Below are 19,948 nucleotides of genomic sequence, written 5' to 3'. Positions count from 1 at the left end.
AACTACATGGCAGTAATTTTCTTCCCTCACTTTAGGCAACAGTGTAAGCTCATGTTGTCAACTTTGTAATGCACAAATTGTGCAGCTCCTAAATGATGGAGTAGCTGAAATCATGGTTGTCATTCATGTACCTGTAGCTGAATATCATATTCATCACCAGTGCCCTTTACTTGGTTTAATGTTTTAGCAAGCCTGTTTAGCAAGGATGAATCTAAATGAGATATTCAGATTTCTCACTCAGCAAACAAGATGCTAGTTTCTCTTGGCTAATGTTCATCCTTGTATTGTTTCCTTGTCTCTGCAGCTTCCTATCGTTGAGAAAATAAGGATCATTGCTCAGAAGGTGTATGGAGCTCAGGATATAGAGTTGTCTCCCGCTGCTCAGTCACAAGTTGATTGTTACACCCGGCAGGTAAGAACAGCAGTGAATTACGCAGTCGGGTACTTGCTGGATGAGAGTCCTAGGAAACCTCGGGCTGTAAAAGATTCTCAGATTGGAGTGTTTAGTCAAGCTTTGCTAAAAGGCATGAGCTTACCCATGGTGCTAAACTGCAAAGGTCAATAGGGATTGGTTTAGATTAGATTAGGTAGAACAGAATGGTTCTAACCTAACTACCTTGAAAGCTACCTTGAAAGCTGTCTCCTGTAAGATATGTATAGTGTTTGGAATAATTCTGAGATTGTTGATGAAACTCTGTACTTTCTATGCAGAGTGGTAATTTTAGATTACTGCCTTAAATGTGATAACTGCACATCTGCAAAAGTAGCAGCTAGTGAATGTGCCCAATTTTAGCATATGAGCATTCATCTGTACCTGCAAAAAATGAGTTGCAAACACAAAAAGACCTGTGCGCAGCTATACACGTTAGTAACAAAGCTCCCAATGCTTGTAAAATCTTCTGTTTTCCTTCTGTTCATATTATTTTCAAGGGGTTATAAATGCTAGAAGGCAAAATAGATCATGGTTCCTAAAGCATGTGGGAGTGGGTTTTGTTACATTTTGAAAACAGTTTTGAAATCACATGGAGAGGTGAATGTATTTTATGTAATAGAACGGCTTCTGCGCGTAAACATGACTGGAGCCTTTCTGTCAGAAAATAGAAACTATGGACGATGTGTCATGGAAAAATTCCTGAGTATACTTCAGTAGCTTGGTCAGACAGACAGAAGTATAGCCATCTTCTCTATAATGCAAATCTCCTGAGAATTAATTTGATTTTCTAGATGGAAAAGAAGCTTACTTAGTGTACTTGAAGCAAAATAATCCATGTCTTTAGCTTTTCCTGCTATGATTCTCTAATCCATTTTTTAGTCTAAACTTTAGTAGTATTAGGAAATATTTTCACAATGTCATTAAAGGATTGTCGTCAGCGCTGGGCTGCAGAGGCAATTCCCTGTGGTGCCACCTCTCCTCCTGGCCTTGTGAATTGCATCCCTGTTTGTCAAGGAGCTGAACAGAAGAGTGGAAGGTGCCTGACTCAAGGTTAATCGATAACCTGGGAGACAAATAGTCTGGGGGGAGCTGCTGAGGGCCTTTCCCTGATTTTCTCCCACTTTTTGAGTAACTACTGCACTGTCATTAGTGAAGTGGGTGCCATCACCTCATGCAGTTTTTGTCTTGTTTAAAAACAAAGCAAAGCATCATGAGCCATTTGTGTTTACCTCCAAGAAGACATTAGTACCTTTAGAGGGTTTTGGACTATGAATCCTGGTCTCAACTAGGTATCTAACTAGGTCGTTAGAGCCCAGAGGGAAGTGCCATACTGGAGTTTTATTGAGTTGGTGTAGGTTTCTTGTTCAGTGTGGCACCTGTTGTGCGCCCTTTCTGAAAATAGCACACTCTAGCCATTGTATAGGCAACTTCTGCACCTAACTCTAGATTGAGAACCCACTCTAGAAGCTGGATGTCACTACAGGCAAGTGTCTGGAGATACAGGCCTGAGCTGAGAGAGAATAGCATGTAAAATACAGTATTCTGTCCATTTCTGAAATATTAGCTGTTCAGAAACAGAGGTTAACTATTGCTATATGGATTTTAGGATTTCTAGAAGTTACTGATAACAAAGTGAAAATATATTCTGTCTTTATTGTACTCTTAAAAGCATTTTTCTTTTTATTTTCTTTCCCTTTTCTGTTAGGGATTTGGAAATCTTCCTATTTGTATGGCAAAAACTCACCTATCCCTCTCCCATCAGCCTGAGAGGAAGGGCGTTCCCACTGGTTTCATTTTGCCGATTAGTGATGTGCGAGCCAGTATTGGAGCTGGATTCATTTACCCTTTGGTAGGAACGGTGAGTGCAGAGCATTCAACTTGATCACTCCCCTTCCTTTGACCCAGCTTGACAGGGAAGTGCATTTCCTGTTTGCCTCTAAAAATAATGTGTAGAATCAGGTGAGTTCTTGGTGTTTTATAATAATTTTATCCTCACACTTTTTGTAGCTCTACGTTGATAGGAAAAGAGAATTAGGAAAATGTAATATATAAGAGCTTTGACTACAGGATCTGAGAGAATGACTCTTGCCATTGGTTCTGTTTCTGATGTTTTTCAGTTAGTCTAGGATACTTAGGTACCCTAATGCTGCAGAAAAATGAATTTACATGTCCGTTGCCTTTCCTTATTCAAATTGCAGTCTGTAAATAACTGTAGTTACATGATTATATTCTAAATGTTAAATCTTTCATCCATCATTACAAAGCATTCTGTAATGTATTTTGATGAAAGGAATCATGTTAGGAAAAAGTGTATGATTAAAATGATTGCTTTTCAGCTGATGAGGCTGATCTATTCCTAGTCCTTGTGAACATCTCTGCTGGTTCTGTAAAAGTAAGTTACAGTGGGAAGGGATAGATTTCTAATTGCAGAAGTAGTAGCACATTCTTTCTCCTTTTTGGAGATCTAAACAATGAGGTGCTAAAAAAAGGCAATTGTCATCCTTTCTTCCTACCTGTCCTCAAAGTACAGACTCAGATTAGGAAGCTCCTGATATTTTCTTCCCTGACATGCCTTATCAATGTAGCTGAGAAGCTAGTTAGCTCATGCCTTTTGCCAACCACGCACATCTTATTCCAAACAGTAGTTGAACTGCATCTGACATCTCATAGCATGAATTATTACTTATATGTGGCTGATCCATGGGATGGTGCTAGAGAGGGGATGCAAAAGCCATTGCATTTCCGGAAAGAGTACTCTCCCAATGTTATCTCATCTTCCCAGAGCACGGCCTGATTTCCTCGTGTAGCAGTACACTTAGGAAAGGTTGCAAGTTTCTAATCTATTGTTTTGAATTCCCTCTGAAACAATCAAGTGTTTGAAACAAGGAAGGAAGTACTTTCTGACCAGGAGAGTTCCTGGAGTTCAGGAAACTGTGTCACTTCAACTCACTGGACTTGGGGATATGCTTTCCTTCTGCATGGCCACATTATGCGCATCCACCAGAAGTGGAACACAGCTGTGTATTTAAATTGTGTAAGACCAAATTCCAATTACTGATGACGGAATAAAATTTGTCAGAAGTTCTAGTATCTCCTTCATGGCCTGGATTCAAGTTTGCACTGGAAGTTGTGTGTCATAAAGTTCTGAGAAGGAGTGAATGTGGAGAATGGGCAGCAACTACTTCAAATCCATGAGGGAGCTATTCTGTAGGATGTCAGAGTGAAATGTTCTTGGGTTGAGCTTTCTGAATGAGTCACTCTCTGCACGCTTCAACACAAACTAGCTGCAGTTCAGCCTCATAAATCCATAGGAACTGTCCATAGGAGCAGTATAGGCCAAACAAGTTCAAGGATTACCTCTCATTTTCGGTTTCCGCCTAGAACCAAAAAATATGGTTCTTATGAAGGGCATTTTATGTATGGGATTTCTTACTGGGGAAGATTGTAAAAAATATGTCCAAGTTAGTTACCCTGACTTTGGTGAGAGGTAGTATAGCCATGGAACTTTTCCCATATCAGGAACTGGGTAGGCAGCATACTCTTAGTGTTATGTATTCCAAGAGAGTTTGTAGGGCAAGGTACTATATAAACATAAGATCCCCCAGAGCTAAAAATCTAAATAGACAGACATCGATCATTGGTTGTTTGGAAAATATTGCTAATGCTCAGGAATGTGGGACAGAACACTCCTTGGAACTATCACAGTTGCTATAAATCAAAATAAATAAATGAATATGAATGTATTCCTAACACCCTTACCATACAATTCTTTCTCTAGAATTAAATTTATGGCAAGAGGTCCAACTTGCTGCCTTTCAGAGTTGAGAGTTGTGATCATCAGGAAACAAACTCTCATAATAGAGTTGTACCACTGCTTTTGAGATCACTTTTCTATTTTGCCACCTTCAGATTTTTTGTGTGCATTGTTGTCAGCAATTAAGTCTTAGGGCTAGTGGTACGTTTTAAGTTGTGCAAGAAGGAATATTTTTGATGTCAGGTTCCAAAACTGAGAGTCTTCCTTTGATAGTTCTCTTACTAATAAAGCTATCTGAAAATGTCTACAAGAATAAAGCAAGCATAAAAGGGCATGTCCTGAAGGCTTAAAGTGGCTGGAGGTCAGATGCTATGAGTAGAGGGATTACAGAAATCCTGGTGACAGCATATGGTGAAAGCATCCAGTCATGACAGTGGATTAGATTTCTTTATATAGGAAAAAAAGGAGCAGTATGTATTTTTTCCTTTCATTACTTGCGGGCTAATTTTATTAATGGAAGAGGATCCTTAATACCTAAGCTGCTTAGAGCCTTCCTACAGCTAAGACCTTTTGGATGGCAGAATAAATGCTATTGGACAACATGTTCATTAAAGCTGTAGTGATAATTCTGATGCTAATTAAATGTCAAACTCCATTCTCAAAGCATATTTTTTACTGGACAAGCTCCTCTCACTCTAACCTGGCAGAACTTATCGGTGGTAAAGCAGGTTGTTAGAATTCTGCTCCAATTTAATCAGGAAGAGCATTACAAATGAAAGAGATAAGTACTGCTGAAAGATAATAAACTATCTGCAGTAACTAGCATTTGTAGTTTGACCTTGTCATTAGCACATGTAAATTAATGAGATTTGTATTTACCCCAGCACTGACAGGCAATCATTATTTTTTTTTTAAGCTAAATATTTAACATGTTGTCTTCATATTCTCTAAGCAATATTTGTTTTGTGTTATGGTTGGCTCTGGTTCCCTTGCAGCATGGAAGTCTTTCCAGGAAAAATGAGCTGAGCCTTATCGGAGGAAATCAGCAGTGAAACAAGAGGTGCATTTAATTAACACTGGCACAGCTTTTATCCAAGTTCTCTGTGACCATGACCCAGAGGGCTACATCACTCTCACAGGTGGACTGTTGACATCATTGCTTGGCTCACCAGAGTGATGGCAGGAAGGCTGCTGGAGTATATGTAGGAAACCAGTGAGGTCATTCACTAGCAATGCTTGGGTGGAGAAATACTAGGTTTTTGTAGTATAAGTGTTTCTCGCCACCCCCACCCAAAAAGCCATTGCAGTTTGGTGCTTTCTCACATTCAGCCACGTTTCTGTTGTTCTTTCTCTTTCATGTGATGTGCAAGAATGCAGGCTGGTCATAGAAGTAAAACCTTTTGTCTTTTGCCTTTGTGAAATGACGCTACCAAATCACTGGTGCAAGTAATATAGCCGTGTTTGAATCACAGTGAGATTTTTAAATATGTACTACCCTCTTCCAGCCATGCACTTTTGTTTTAATGGGTTAAAATTACAAACAAGGTCCCTTTGAAAATATGTGGAGCCTTTGGAGCCACGCCAGCTCCCAGATTCTCACAATGAACTGACATCCTTCAGATATCGACATATCTGAAGAAAGGTCGGTCTGTTACAGCAATATTATTTTTCTCCCCATAGAGAAAGCAGTTCAAGTCTCTGGAACTAGTTCTGAAACTATATACTCTGGGAAGGAACTCTTGGGGCAACCCAGTGTGGTTTGAAACCAGTTTATGGGAGTGATAAAGCCCTAATTCACTTGCAGGTGAGAGCCAGGACTGTCCTGCTAAAATATTACCTGAATATTGTAAGGGAGAAAAGACCCTGAAAGTAAATATTTTTATGAATACTTTTAGAAGGAGAATATTGTTCCCTGTTGAATGAATTTCTTCTTTCGTAGTGGTTGAGAGCTTAACAAGTTTTGAGGGTGTCCTTTGAACATAAGCTGGAGTCCAGGCGCACCTGAAGTGAAATTGCAGTTTCTCAGTGCTGCATGAGGCCCAAGTTGTCTCCAAACTGTCATTTTGTAACTTCTCTCAGGCTCTCTTATGGGACACCTGAATAATTATTGGTGGATTGCCCAACTCGTCCTGATGATTGGTGTTAACATAGGGTGACTTTTTAAAAACATGAATGATGGTGAGATTTATATCTACCTTGTAAAGCATTTAGCTTACCATGCAATTTCATATCGTTTACAAAGGACTAGTGCTCTGCTAAGTATTCTGACCTCTCTCGGTCCAAAAAATGTCCCTTGTGATGTGGCATTTGGCACCTGCCTTTGCTGTTCTGTAGTTGCTGTGTTGTAGCAGTGCTCAGAAGTTCCCAAACAGCTAGCTGTAAAAATACTAGGTGCTCATAGACTCCGCAGGCTGGTTTTGAGATAACTGCGGTACGTGTGGAAAAAGTAACAGAAAAGGACAGCTATGAAGCTAAACTCACATGGGAAATGTAGGTTAGCAATTGTGTAGTTCTGAATTGAAAAATGCTAACAGGAAAAGAAAAGCCCACGCTCTCCTCTGTTAGATGATGTGTCTTTGCATTTATTACAGTAGGTGTAATCCCTCTCGGGAAGGACGGAGAGGGTTTTTCTGAATTACACAGGGCACATCTTTCCTGAACAGTGACCAGGTGTGCACATATAGAAATGCTGAATAATGTTACACTTGGTGGAAGGCTGATGAATTATTCAGGGTAGGGTTGACAGGGCAGGGGGTGAGCACATAGGTAAGATGAATGGCTGGAAGTGAAGGTGAGGACAGTCAACTTTAGTTCGTTGTGTTTAAAAGCTAGAGGCAGAGACAAGGTTAGTGTAGTAACAGCAAATCCACCTGTGTGCCTTGGTGGATTGCATGATGTAGTTGTGGCCGTATTGGGTTGGCCAGAGAGGGTCTCTGTAGATGAGGCAAAAATAGGCCCAAGTGAATGATTTAGCTGAAGGGATGAGGAAAAAGTTGTAGATTATAATGAAAAGGGGTATGTGGCAGCCTTTGGAAATGACCCAGGTATGTGGACTATGAGGCAGTTAAGATTCAAGGATGATTATGACCATTTGCGGTGAGAAGATGGGAATAGAAGGTTGTTGGGAGGATTGGAAAGATGGGGTTGGCTGGAAAGGAAAATAAGTTAAATTGAGAGTTATACCAGTGGGAGGAGATACCTGTGAAATGATTCGAAGACACATCCAAGATGTACATGGAGAACTGGAAGAGGGCACTGAAGTAAAAGCCACAAGGGTAAAAGAGATTTGAAGATGTTCCAAAACCGTTAGTTGAAACAATTACACGATCTAAGATCTAGCCAGGAAGAAGTCATGGGAGTAATTGATGGATGTAGTTACAGGAGAGCAGAACATGTCTTGCTGATGGCTAAAGATTTTTTTTAAATTTTAGAGAAAAAGAGTAGAGTTTAGCTGGCTTGAAAAATTTATTATGATCTCTGTAACTTTTGAAAGTACATAGAAAAGAACGTATTTAAATGATAGTTCAGAAATTTCTATATGCTCTGAGCATTTGCTGTTTGCTTCAACTATTTTAAACTGATGTGGTTAAGCCAGCGCTTGTTGGAAATATAGAGTAAATATACTTTGCTTCAGATCATCGCACCTCCCTTCTATAGCTGTGACACAGACATATGGTAAAATACCCTCTTACACCCTCAAAAACAAAAACAACAACAACAAAAAAAACCCAACCAAAACCAAACAGCCTCTCTTTCTCCTCTGGCATTTAGCAATATCTTGACAGATAATGGAGGCAAGGCACTTAGGTTCTGTGTAGTTCATGTTGTCTCTCTTGACTGCTCTGTTTGTTTGCTAGTAAGCATTATTTAACCTACGTTATAATATAGTACAACGTATTGCCTTTTCTGAATGAAAGACCAGGTCCCATTGCTGGCTGTATTGGCAAAATTCATTTGCAGCTTATTACAGCTTCCTTAAACCTAGCCTTAAATTCCTCAAGGGTCAGCACTTGTAGTTAGCAGAACTAAAGAAATTATTTTGCTTTGTTTTCTGTTGAGAAGAAAAAAGAAGTTGTGTAGACGTGTGTTATTTCAGCAAACTGAATAGTTGGAGGAGGACTTGTTGTTTTGGGACAGGATGAAACCATTATACAACATATCACAGAATAAAATAGACCCTATGGTTTGGTAAGCTATTTAATGTTTAGATTAGGTGAGATTTTTCTCAATACAACCTGCATTACAAGCAATTTCAGTATGACTATAGTAAAATTAGTTCTTTGTATTCAGTGTCTGTATTACATATTTTCCCATCTTACCATATTTTAAGCCTTGTCAGAGAAGATTTTTTTATGCAAATGTTTACATTTGACTCTAAACACTTGAAAATGAACTTTTTAATGACAAAAATGAACCTTGTATTTCTTGTATCAATCGGGTTTCCTTGGCTGTCTTTTCCAAAGATATTTTTATTAAATACATCCATAGAATTGTAACATTATGTTCAAGCTCTTAGACTTAAATAATAAATGTATGCCACTGTTAACTTGAAATCGTTTATCTGAATAGGTCCCTTAAAACAGATGCTTATTTACAAGCACAAAAAGTGACTTTCATGTTTCACTTTAGTCAGTAAGTGATACCCTGAAAATGCATTTGATAGCCTCCCATCCCCTGTAGTGGGAATTTTACCTAGCCTCCTTTGCTTTGCATGTAAAGGGGCAGAGGACGTGGTCAGCCATGCTATCTCCGTTGAAGGTATGGTAGGTCAGAGCTGCTGCAGAGGAATTTCTTAAACTGGTATGCCTAGATCACAAGTGCTTTAGCACATGTTTTCAGTTAAGATTAGCTGACGTGACACATCAGCTCAGGCAGTATGGATCAAGGGTAGTGCCTGGCTGGTGTGGACAAGCTTAAGCGATGCTGGAACAAAGATAACTCATTATGCTCTGAAACAGTTTTCTTCAGTGTGGTTGCTAATGTCTTGCCCTCATCAGACCTGTGAAGTTGTATGTAATGAACTCAGTGCAGCTGTCTTAGGGTTGCAAATGCTATTAGTGTAGGCAAATAAAATGAGAATCACCTGTAGCATGCATGTAGCCAAAGGGGGCACCTCTGTGAAAGCACAGTTTGCTCAAGGCCTTCAGAGAGTCTGGGAGTCATTAAGATCCTTGCTGTCTGTTCCAGTAAGCCCTAACCGTGAGCATGGTTATGCTTTCTGTTTGTTTCATTCCCTTGTCTTTGATTTACAGTCCGTGATCCCAGGCAAGAATGAATTTAACTGCATCCGTTAAGAAAGGAAAAAATCAAGAGGCTGATATTCCATATGGAGATAAGGGCTCTTTGAGCGATGTACTTTAGCCTATTTGCAAGCCTATTTGCATGGGGCTTGCTATTAAGAAAGACACACCAGGTAAAAGTGGGAAGTGCAATTTGGGCAGAAGCCAGCACCAATTTTGGACCACTGCCCTTAGATTTTATGCATGACTTCAGACATGAAGTAGGGACTTTGCAGTGGAAATGTAGGCACGTGCAAGTCTGAGCAGTTAGTGAAAGCCTTGCCAGGCGTTCTCTAGGGCAAAGAGGGAAGCGGGTAGCTGAATCGTGCAGCTCATGGCAGCTTCTCCACAGTGCAGCAGTGCTGCCTGCCCACCGTGGTCCTCTCCTACAACTGTGCTGGTTAGCATGCCTGTTGTGTACTTGTGCCAGTTCAGAGCAAGTAAACGGGTTTGATTAAGAGCTCATTCAATTAATCAGCCTCGTATGTGTGCACTTTGATTTTTGAGCTCTTTGCATTTGATCAGTTTATGGAACGTCTTGAAATAGCGGTGTTAAGAGTTCATGTTTTGATTATGCTATCTGTACAGAAGATGTACAGACCTGAGCAGTAGAGAGGGCAGCCAGGTATTTACTTCTCCCATTCATGATATTTTAGATGACTTGCTGCATGAAGAGGCTTATGCTGCCAGACCCAGGGGTCACTGAGTCTGATGGCTTTGGGGTGGGGTGGGTATCACTGCTGCCTGTCTTGGACAGCAGTAATGCTCTGTCACTTCCAGCTTTCTGCTGTTCCTCCATATAGGGATGAAATGAAATGATGTTTCATGCTCCCTATTTTTGTTTGTTCGGCCTGATAAGCTTCTTCAGTTGAAGAAATCACAGTTTCTGAAAAGATGCCTCATGGTTCAGACTGGAAATTTAGAGATACAGCCGTTTACAAGCAACAGTTACTTTTTAAAACTCCTGTCTACCTGCGATTTTTTTGAGAGGCTATCTTATGCTCACTTAAAGAAAAAAACATTGGCCCTTCACCATTCTTCCAGATATGTTTTTCAAATGCTAATTTGCAGATTTTAAAAGTATTGATTCCTTGATAAGCAGCAAAAAACTTTACAGTTTGGGTCAAATAACTGAAATTCTTCCAGACTGTCCAGTAAGACAAACTATCTAGCAGATGTAGATAGCTGTATATTTGAGTTTGGCAACTTACTGTTATTGCAACTCTAAAAGTGATTTAAGGCTAATAGCAGGAACCTAGCTGGAGGCTGCAAGTCTGTGACTGAACAGTTTTATTGAGTTCCGGATAAATAAGGTGAAACATGTTTTGAACTTAATAACGTCCCCAGCAACTTGCTTGCTTTCATTAAATTGTGAAATATAGGATGAATAGTGCGCTAATTAATGTTAAAGAGGAATGAATATTTGTGCCTACTGGTCAAGGGATTATCCTTGTTAAAACAGGAAATGGACTCTGATTTCCTGTTTTAAAGTATTTTCTTCATAAACTTTGCTTGAAAACATGAGGTTAAAAATAGGTTATACTTTTACATAGTAAAATATGCATCTATTATTAGTTAAACAATGGCTTATATATGGAAGGAAGGGCATTTTCCAAATTGTTTTATACTGAAATAAATACATCCTGCACATAATAAAATAACATTTATCAAGAAATTAGAAACTGAGCTCCTCTAATTTATTACATTGTGACACGGGCTTCATAGAAATGATAATACTCAACATTTGCATAATATCACTTTGTATTAGTAGTTTGCAAGACAAGCAAAATTTTGACACAGTTTTTAAAATAAGGCATCCAGAAATGCAAACAGTAAGGTCCCCTGACAAATAAGGGGCAGGGCCACAAACAAAATTCACAATTTCCTGGCCTGCAAAATCATGAAATGTTTATATCTAAGAATGTGAAGAATCGGGTTGGGGTATTTCCATTGGAGTAGGCTGACCTACATTCTGTGGACAACACTAAAAGAAAGTTACGCTGCTGCTACTCCTCTACGCCACCCACCCACTCAAAAATCCTAACGTATTTCCTGAGGTATTCCTCATGTGTCCTTATTTAAGAAAAAAGAAGGTACAAATGCTGGCATACTGTATTTCACTGTTGGTAAGTGGTAATGGGTTTATTTTGAAAAGATCAAACTTTCTTCACTTCTGAAACTGTGAAATGTCGTGACTGGAGTGTTACCTTTTGACCGTAACTGAGGAGAGGGTTGCATAAAACCACCTTGATAAAACCTAGCCTATAGCTCAAGAGACATTTCCCAGGTGAAGTCCATTTAAAAAAGTGTTCTCAGCGTGGTACAACAGTGACCCACAGGCTGTTATAGATGCAGCATTTTTGGTACTCGGAGGCACTACTTGATGCTGACCTGTGACTGTCATCTGTCTTCCCATCTGCTCTTCCTGCACACTGGTGAACATCGCTTGTCAAAAGATTGTTTTGTTTTGTTTTGTTTTCTTAATAGAAGGAAAGAGAGAATAAGGCACATATCCTTGTGTGCTTGAGGAAATTCTGTTTCCCAGCAGAAATAATGCTGCAGTAGTTGACAACATTTCCTATGTCTGGGACTAAAACCCTGCTATGGACACCCTGTCAGCTGGTCCAGAACGGTGACTTCCCTCTCTCGCACCCATTTCTCCATGGTGGATGTGTCTGGCAGCTTGACCCATCTTTCCTCCCTACCATTTTCTTCTCATATTTTTTGGGATAGGAGTATATTTAGTTTTACCCCAAGATTAAGCCTCTCCAGTGCAATGCCTATTCCACACAGCTGTGGGAAAATTCTGTTTAATGCTTCCTTCTCTTTTACATTGTAAAAGCCAAGAACATTATTTCTTGGTCTGGAGCTGGACTCCTAAGAACAGAGCTTTCCATAAGCCTGTGAAGAAGATATGATCAGGTATGAGCTAACAGTTGGACAGGTAAGGCAAGAAATAACTTCATCTCTCTTCACCATTTTGTTAGTGCAATTACATACAAAAATGCATCGGTATGAGTTATCTTACCAACATCAGTACAACTTCTTGAGTGCTAACTGTGATGCAGCAGCTACATTATGATATATTTTTGTCATAGAGGAAAATTATGTCAACATTATTTAGCTCCCAGAACTCAACAGCAGCTACAACCACCTCAGCATGGAAAGGCTTAGGCTGACGTGGAGCCCAAGCCACAGTCTGCCTATGTCTCCTATGTTCGGAAGGTGTACATTAGTTAGATATTCCCAAACTGAAGTATGAGGGGCTGTGTGAAGACGGGCTTGGCTGTGGTGACTCTGTTAAAGTCAGTATCTGGTTCAGTGCTGAAATCGTGGGTTTGCCACGGCAAGGCTGTGTGTAAGACCCTTCCTTTCATTTGGGTGTTCTCAGGGCTGAAATCCAGTGCGCTGGGTAGTGGTGCAGTCTGGGACAGCCACAAGAAATCTGAGCGAGATGCAGCACAAGATGTGAGGGCGTTCGCTTTTACAGCAAAGTTTGGCTCATTTGAAACATTTTAAGCTCTTACCTCTGTAACTGTCCAGTGGATGATAATGCCATGCTAGCTATACCAATGCTTGATACTTTACAGGTTAGTGCCTGGCAGCTGGACATTCAGCTTTTGCTTGAAGTCATACAAAAATGCCTAATATAAATGGAACATTCACTTTAACCAGTTTCACATTTTTAATAATGTTTTTTTTAGTAACATGTCAAAGGTTGGAGCTAGTTGTAGGCTAAACAGTTTCTCTCCAGGGACTCAGGATTTTCTGAAGATAAAATCCCGTAATTGCATGATATTTTAGGCTTGAGTGTCTGATCACAGCATCTTTCTTTAAGAACCATGTTTCTTTAGGCAACATAAGGAGCTGGGCTTTGGGTTTAATAAGAAAAGGTAGCGACATGAACTTCAGAATGAGGCGTTCATTCATATATAGGAATGTTGCAATCGGAAAGAAAATATTTTAAAAATGTTAAAGATCTACATGTGCTGTCCTACTTAAAGCTTAGCAATACTCTGAAGACTTTGAGTCTAAACATAACCTCAGAGTACATGCTTTCAAGAAAATTAGCAAGAATTAGGTAATCAGGTCATGGTTTCCTTTTCTGCGCAGCTGCCCTAAATTCATCAGGGGCTATTTTTTAATGTCATTTTTATAGGCTTTTACTTAACTTTTTTTAGTTGGAGATCACATGTCTGTATCAGCAATTTAAAAAAGACAGCTAGGTCCAAACCAACTAGTTCTTGTTTCTGCAAATATACAAAATAACATGTACTCAGTTTTAATTATTGTTTAGCAACCAACACATCAACTATTAAATGCACACAGGCTTGTGATAGTCACAGAAATATCATTTATATCCCTTGCAACCTTCAGAAAGTCTTTTTCTGATTCTCCTTAAATTCTGTTTTTATAATCAAAAGCAGTCTATGAAGGAGCATTGAGTATGTGTTGATGAGAAAGCTGCACTGATGCATGTGAAGGCAATACTTCTTACAAAGGTGGCAAACCTTTTTCATGTAGCAAGTCACTTAGCAGGCTAACACCCCACAATACTGAATATGAGGTGTGGTTTGAGATAGCCTTCTGGTTTCAGTGTTGCAATCAAATAAGCACACCGTGAATGAGAGCAGCAGAGGAATGTGGATAATGTGTTTGCCTTTTAGTAAATCATCAGTAAACTCTAACGCTGAGACGATCTGGTTTTGTTACTTGCTCACTTAATAAAACCAATCAGTTGACTGAGGCCAGAAGAACTGTGACAGTTTGTCACCTATAGAAACCTGCTGTACTTTTTCTAGTCTTTTTTAAGCCTCTCTTAGATAAGTGAAAATAAATCTCCTGACCTCATTTTACTCTTCATTTATCTTTTCCACAAAACTGCATGAAATTCAACACCACTTAAAGTTCATGCTTGGCTCCTTATTTTCAGTCTGCTGTCAGGAGCAAGGGTGCTGCTGGAGAAGTGTCCTTGGGGACATCACTGAGGCTGTTGTACTCAAACTGTAACCGAAAAGGTGCTTCACAGAAGTACAGTGTTGAATCTCAGCGGTGTTAATTTATCAGAATTTTTGAGAAGCACTGATAACATGGTGTAAGAAAATCTTATATTATGCTTTTTTCTTTTAGGCAATACTATACATATCCCAGTGTGGCAAATGCACCCCCAAAAGTGCCAGAGTAGAAGTAGTAACATCACATAGGTGGTATCACTGAGTTGTTTTTCCACAATTCCATTTGCAAAACTTGGCTCTTGGTGCTCAGAAGTTACTGCATTTTCACTACTGGCAAAAACTGCCAGTGCTCAGAAATGAAGTGTTAATCTGGGAATTTGTCAAGAAAGCTGTACAACAAAAGGTGTGACTTTTACATCTCTGATCCATGAAATAAGCCAAAATACAGGGGTCTGTGGTTATTATGCTGGAGAAAAACGCTGGTGGAGTTGGCTATCTTTTATGCAGTACCGTTCATATTAGAAGATTATGAATGCCCTGTTTCCCTGGTCAAAGAGGAGTTCCCCTGCAAGCAGCTCCAGGCTTTGTTCAGCCAGTGCTTGTTTGGAAGGCTGTCCTGCAGATTTTTCTCACCATGCTTTTGGCCCAGATCCAATTTCTGGTTTCCAAGAGTGTTACTGCTATGCAGGATGTGTGCCTGTTTGAAAGCAGTGCTTTCGTAGTGCTTCTGCTCTCCTATCTTTTTACTATTTTGTAACTACCGTGGAGTATTCAGGCTCTTAGATGCACTATATCAGTATCCAGAGGAGATGTATGAGCTGTACAGTTCAGTTCCTACTCAGCTTTGCCATTGACCAGCATTTTGAGTGGTATCTCTTTCTTGTTGAAACTGGTTTAAGAATTTCTGTGTATTTATGTTGAAAGGGCACTTTTCCACCCATCAGTTTGTACATGTTTGACTCAATTCATAATGTTAATACTGGAGGTGGAGTGCAATGAATGGAGCAGTCATCATTTGATGTGAGAAGAATTTCCTTCTAAGTACAGAGAAATGTAAATTGTGAGAATGAATTTGTTGATAGAAGGATGCGTTTAGTTTGATCATCAGGTGTTCGTGGAAAATTTCACTATAACTGAACAAGAGAGATTTCTGCTGACTGTTGAGAGTATTAAGAATCACCATTCTGTTGTTTATCCCCATTTTGTTTGGATTATGGACTGCACTGAAAACGCATGCATTTATTTACCCATTGCATTAAACCATGCATTGTTTGTTTTAGTTGTGTTCAATTTTATTACACTTTATTGCAGCAATTTGATATAATTCCATAGATGACCATCAGCTCTTCATGACAGCAGTCAAAAGCCTAACGTTTTTCCTCCTTTTTTTCCCTCCCTCTTTTTTTCCCTCCCTCCTTTTTTTTCTCCCTCCCTTTTTTTTCCCCCTCTCTCTCTTCTTTTCCCCCCTCCTTGGAGCTGTTTTGGCAGCTGGAGGCAGTTTTTATTTTGATACATTTGACATAAAGGATGGAATGTGTCCAGTTTGGGAAGCAGAAAAGCTGGTGGAGGAAAAAAAAATTCCACCATTGTATTATAGAAATCAAGAGTATGCTTTCTGGTCCATTAAGTAGAAACAGTTTTTTGTTTCAGTTCAGGATATACACGAGAATAAATTGCAATTTAAGGGCTTTTTTTTATTTAAAGGGAGAGAATTTAGCTATGTTGTTGGCACCATAAAACTTAACATTTTATGGAAACAAAATGGAAAACCAGATTATGGCATATATTAAAAATAGAATGTGTAACTTACAACTTTGGGGATCCAGCCAAGAGGAAGTTGTATATTAAAAAAAAAAAGAACAATAACCACATATATGCTTTTATGGGGATCACTCTGGGACTGAAAGGCACATGCATCCAAATGCGGGGTTTTTCTGTGTGGTCAAAATTTCAAAATGAGCATGCCAATGAATTGTCCTGAGTTCATTCAAAGTATGTAGGTGTTTCCATGTGCCTGCAATGCCTGTGCAGAAGTGCAGGAGTATGCATACCCGCAAAGCGTGCGTGGAGTTCCCTCCTTTCTTGTGCCTGTGCAGTTGTAAAGGGGAGACTTGCTGGCCCCATCACTGTGTCACTCAAACCCACCTTTTACTTCCTCACTATGAAGCGTTACACCCTTTTGCATTAGGGTCACCGTGGTTTGTTCTTCCAGGCTTGCCAAAAAGGACAGAGGGTGGGGAGGGTTGTCGATTAGAGGGCTTCTGGCTTCGTCCAAGGGAGGAGTGAGCCAGGGAATGTACTGAATGAAAGGTGTGTTCTTAATGCTACTTGCTGGAGCAGTAAGCAGCTCTGACATCCTAAATCCCATCTCAAAAAGCACTGAACTCTTCCTGATCTTCAGCTCTCTGCCCTAGCTCTCCTTCCCATTTGTGTTACTGTTTATGGGCTGGTGTTGCTGACTCTGTATTAACTTCACGCATAATCTCTAGAAACCATGGCAGTCTGCAGTATTAGATTCCTGCCAAAGGGGATCCCTGGAAAACCTAATTTAGACTTTGCCACAGAATGAGCTTCCGCTTGTTAATTATTTTTTTTTTTAAAAAAAAAAAAGGTACTTTTCTTTCCAGCAAACTTTGTTCTGTTGTTTTGTGAAAAGCAACAACAAGAAAGTGAAAAGGCAATTTGTGTGGACCCTCAAGGAATTTATTATGGGTAAATTTGGAGAAGTTGTTGACAAATTAAGGGTAAACTTGGAGAAAAAGTTGGCATAAAAAACAGTCACTGTAATTGTAGAATGAATGTCTTCATTCAAACCTTCACCTAAAACCATTTTAACTGAAGTGCGAAGATCTCTCTTGTATGGGCCAATGCTGTGAGTGACCTGTTGGTTGTGTTGCATTAGTGTGTTATTTTGTATGAGGTAAAATTACCTAGAGGGTCATATTAAACTGAAATTGAATGCTCATTTGTAAAGTGAGGAGAAACCACTAGGCATTCAGAGAAAGACAGTCTAAGTCTGTTCTCATTTGGTGTTGTGATTAGGTCTGCTTTTCTAGATGAGTTGATGTGTTCAGCACTAATGTAAGTCATGGGGAAGCCTTGCCAGGTACTTCCTATTAGCTTTGTTCCATGTATTAAGTAAGTCTGATGCAACTCATTGCAGTGAGAATTTCAGAAGATAAATCTACTGAGGAAGGATTAAAAGCAGGTCAGATAGGAGGGTAGTTTTCTTACAAATGATGAACACAGTTGCAGGAGCTGTTATAATCCAACAGAAAACTAACAAAACTCAAAGGGTTGTTGTAGTTTTATGGAAAACAAGTCAAGATCTAATTGACTTTTTTGGTGTTTAAAGATAAAATGGGGAGGAATGTGCTCATTTAACGTAAATGTGTCTTGGACCCATCCTTTTCTGTTTCATGTTTCTCATGATGTACTTGAGCCCAACTGTAGAACAAACTGTAGGAGCACTAGATTTATAGAGGAAACCAGCTGCTGAAGCTGTTTTTTAAATCTGTAGAAATAATAGAAAAAAGTTATTTCCTAAAAAGGTAAAAAAGGAAATCGGGTGTAAATGTTTCTGCCTTTTCACTACCACTGAAGAGTGTTATTTTCATTGCACAATTTTAACAGCTCCATATAATTTCCATGGAATAAAAGATTAATTACATTTTAAATTATCTGGCTTTGGATGCAATGGCATATTGATTCCTAATTCCATAGAGAATTGGTTTTAAGATGCATATGATAAATTCTTAATAAGTAGTTCCATACTGCTGTTTTAAACATGTATTTCTCAGAAAACCTCAATATCTTAGTATTTGTTAGATTGTTAAATGCCAGATTCTGCACCTAGGGCGGAGTAACACCAGGCACAAGTATAAATTGGGAGAGGAGTGGCTGGAGAGCAGCCCTGCAGAAAGGGATCTGGGGGTGCTGGTCGGCAGCAGGCTCAATAGGAGTCAGCAGTGTGCCCTGCCAAGAGGGCAAACCGCGTCCTGGGCTGCATCAAACACAGCATAACCTGCCGGTCAAAAGAGGGGATTATCCCCCTGTATTCAGCGTTGGTGCGGCCTCACCTTGAATACTGTGTGCAGGTCTGGGCACACAGTGTTTAGGAAGGATGTGAAGGTCCTTGAATGCATCCAGAGGAGGGCAACAAAGCTGGTGAAAGTGCCGGAAGGCATGTCCTATGAGGAGCGGCTAAGGACTTTGGGCTTGTCTAGTTTGGAGAAGAGGAGGCTGAGGGGCGACCTCATTGCTCTCTGCAGCTTCCTGAGGAGGGGAAGTGGAGAGGGAGGTGCTGAGCTCTTCTCCCTGGGATCCAGTGACAGAACACATGGGAATGGTTCAAAGCTGCGCCAGGGGAGGTTTAGACTGGACATGAGGAAGCATTCCTTTACCAAGAGGGTGGTCAAACACTGGAACAGGCTTCCTGGAGAGGTGGTCGATGCCCCAAGCCTGTCAGGGTTTAAGAGGCATTCGGACAGTGCCCTTAATAACACGCTCTAACTTTTGGTCAGCCCTGAAGTGGTCAGGCAGTTGGACTAGATGATCGTTGTAGGTCCTTTCCAACTGAAATAATCTATTCTATTCTGTTCTGTTGTTTCCTTGTTTGCTTTGGCTATTTAAACTTTGACGTCTTCAAAATGGAAATGCTACCTAATTCACAGGTACCATGACAGAACTGTTCCTGAAGTTAAGGCTACTGGGATGGATGTTGCTTGTACCACATTAGAGATGATACGTGTTCTTGGGCCTCAGAGAGGTGTGATTTTAAGGACTGTGTAACATCATTACTGCTGCTTCATTATTTCCATCTTTTAGCAGTTTTATTTTGAAGTGATATCCCTCCGTTCTTAGCATTTTGCTGATAAAATATTTTGCTTTTTTTTCTGTTAGTTCAGCTAGTCCTTGCTGTGCTCATGCTGGCTGCCTTTTTAAAAGTGGCTTTGATACTGTCCCTGTTTGCACAGGACATATTTTCCCCTTGGCTCACCAGTCCCTCTCATTCTCTCTTGTTTCTTCTGCCTGTACTGTTTTCCTGTCTGTCCTTCGGAGAATAAATAGTTTTTATCTATTTAGGGAGTAATGTTGCAACAGTGTAGCAAATCGTAATGCAAAATCAGGAAGGGAAACAAAAATCATTTTCAGTCGTTCTGGCTGTCATCGCCACGTACTCCCAAGCACCAAGACACCCCTGTGCAGGTTGCCTCCAGCGTTCAGGTATCCAGACAGGTGTGCTCGCGGGATCTGGTGGGGCCTCCTTGCAGTGACAAATCTCATCACCTCTTTCATTAGTTGGCACCATGTGTTGGTTTTGGATCTGCTGTTTTATACTGTTTGGCAGCTGACAGCAAATAGTCTTTTGCCTCTCCATCCTGTTGGCATTTGAGAGTCACTGGGATTCGCAGCTTCTAGTTATTTCTCTTGCTGTGAAGGGGCTCTTACTTACTTACCCATTTTGTGTATCACTTCATATATGGCATGTTATTTTCTGTCCTGTCTTCAAAGCTATGTTCTTCTC

At 40.0% G+C, this 19,948-nt stretch overlaps 1 protein-coding gene across 3 annotated transcripts in view; it reads left to right on the top strand.

The window, feature by feature from the left end:
• MTHFD1L (methylenetetrahydrofolate dehydrogenase (NADP+ dependent) 1 like) overlaps nucleotides 1–19,948 on the top strand; it is a 160,970-nt gene that overhangs the window by 106,959 nt on the left and 34,063 nt on the right. For all 3 annotated transcript variants that reach the window (XR_012041534.1, XM_072856110.1, XM_072856109.1), the window contains 2 exons: nucleotides 305–412; nucleotides 2,139–2,291. Coding sequence is in view for 2 of the 3 variants with exons in the window: in XM_072856110.1 (XP_072712211.1) it covers nucleotides 305–412; nucleotides 2,139–2,291 (261 nt within the window). In the remaining variant the exon portion in view is untranslated. The remainder of the gene's footprint in view (nucleotides 1–304; nucleotides 413–2,138; nucleotides 2,292–19,948) is intronic.

This window comes from Ciconia boyciana, chromosome 3 (assembly GCF_034638445.1).
Source record: "Ciconia boyciana chromosome 3, ASM3463844v1, whole genome shotgun sequence".
Lineage (NCBI taxonomy): Eukaryota > Metazoa > Chordata > Aves > Ciconiiformes > Ciconiidae > Ciconia > Ciconia boyciana.
The sequence above is the reverse complement of the archived record's forward strand: the minus strand, read 5'-3'. Positions and strand labels throughout refer to the sequence as shown.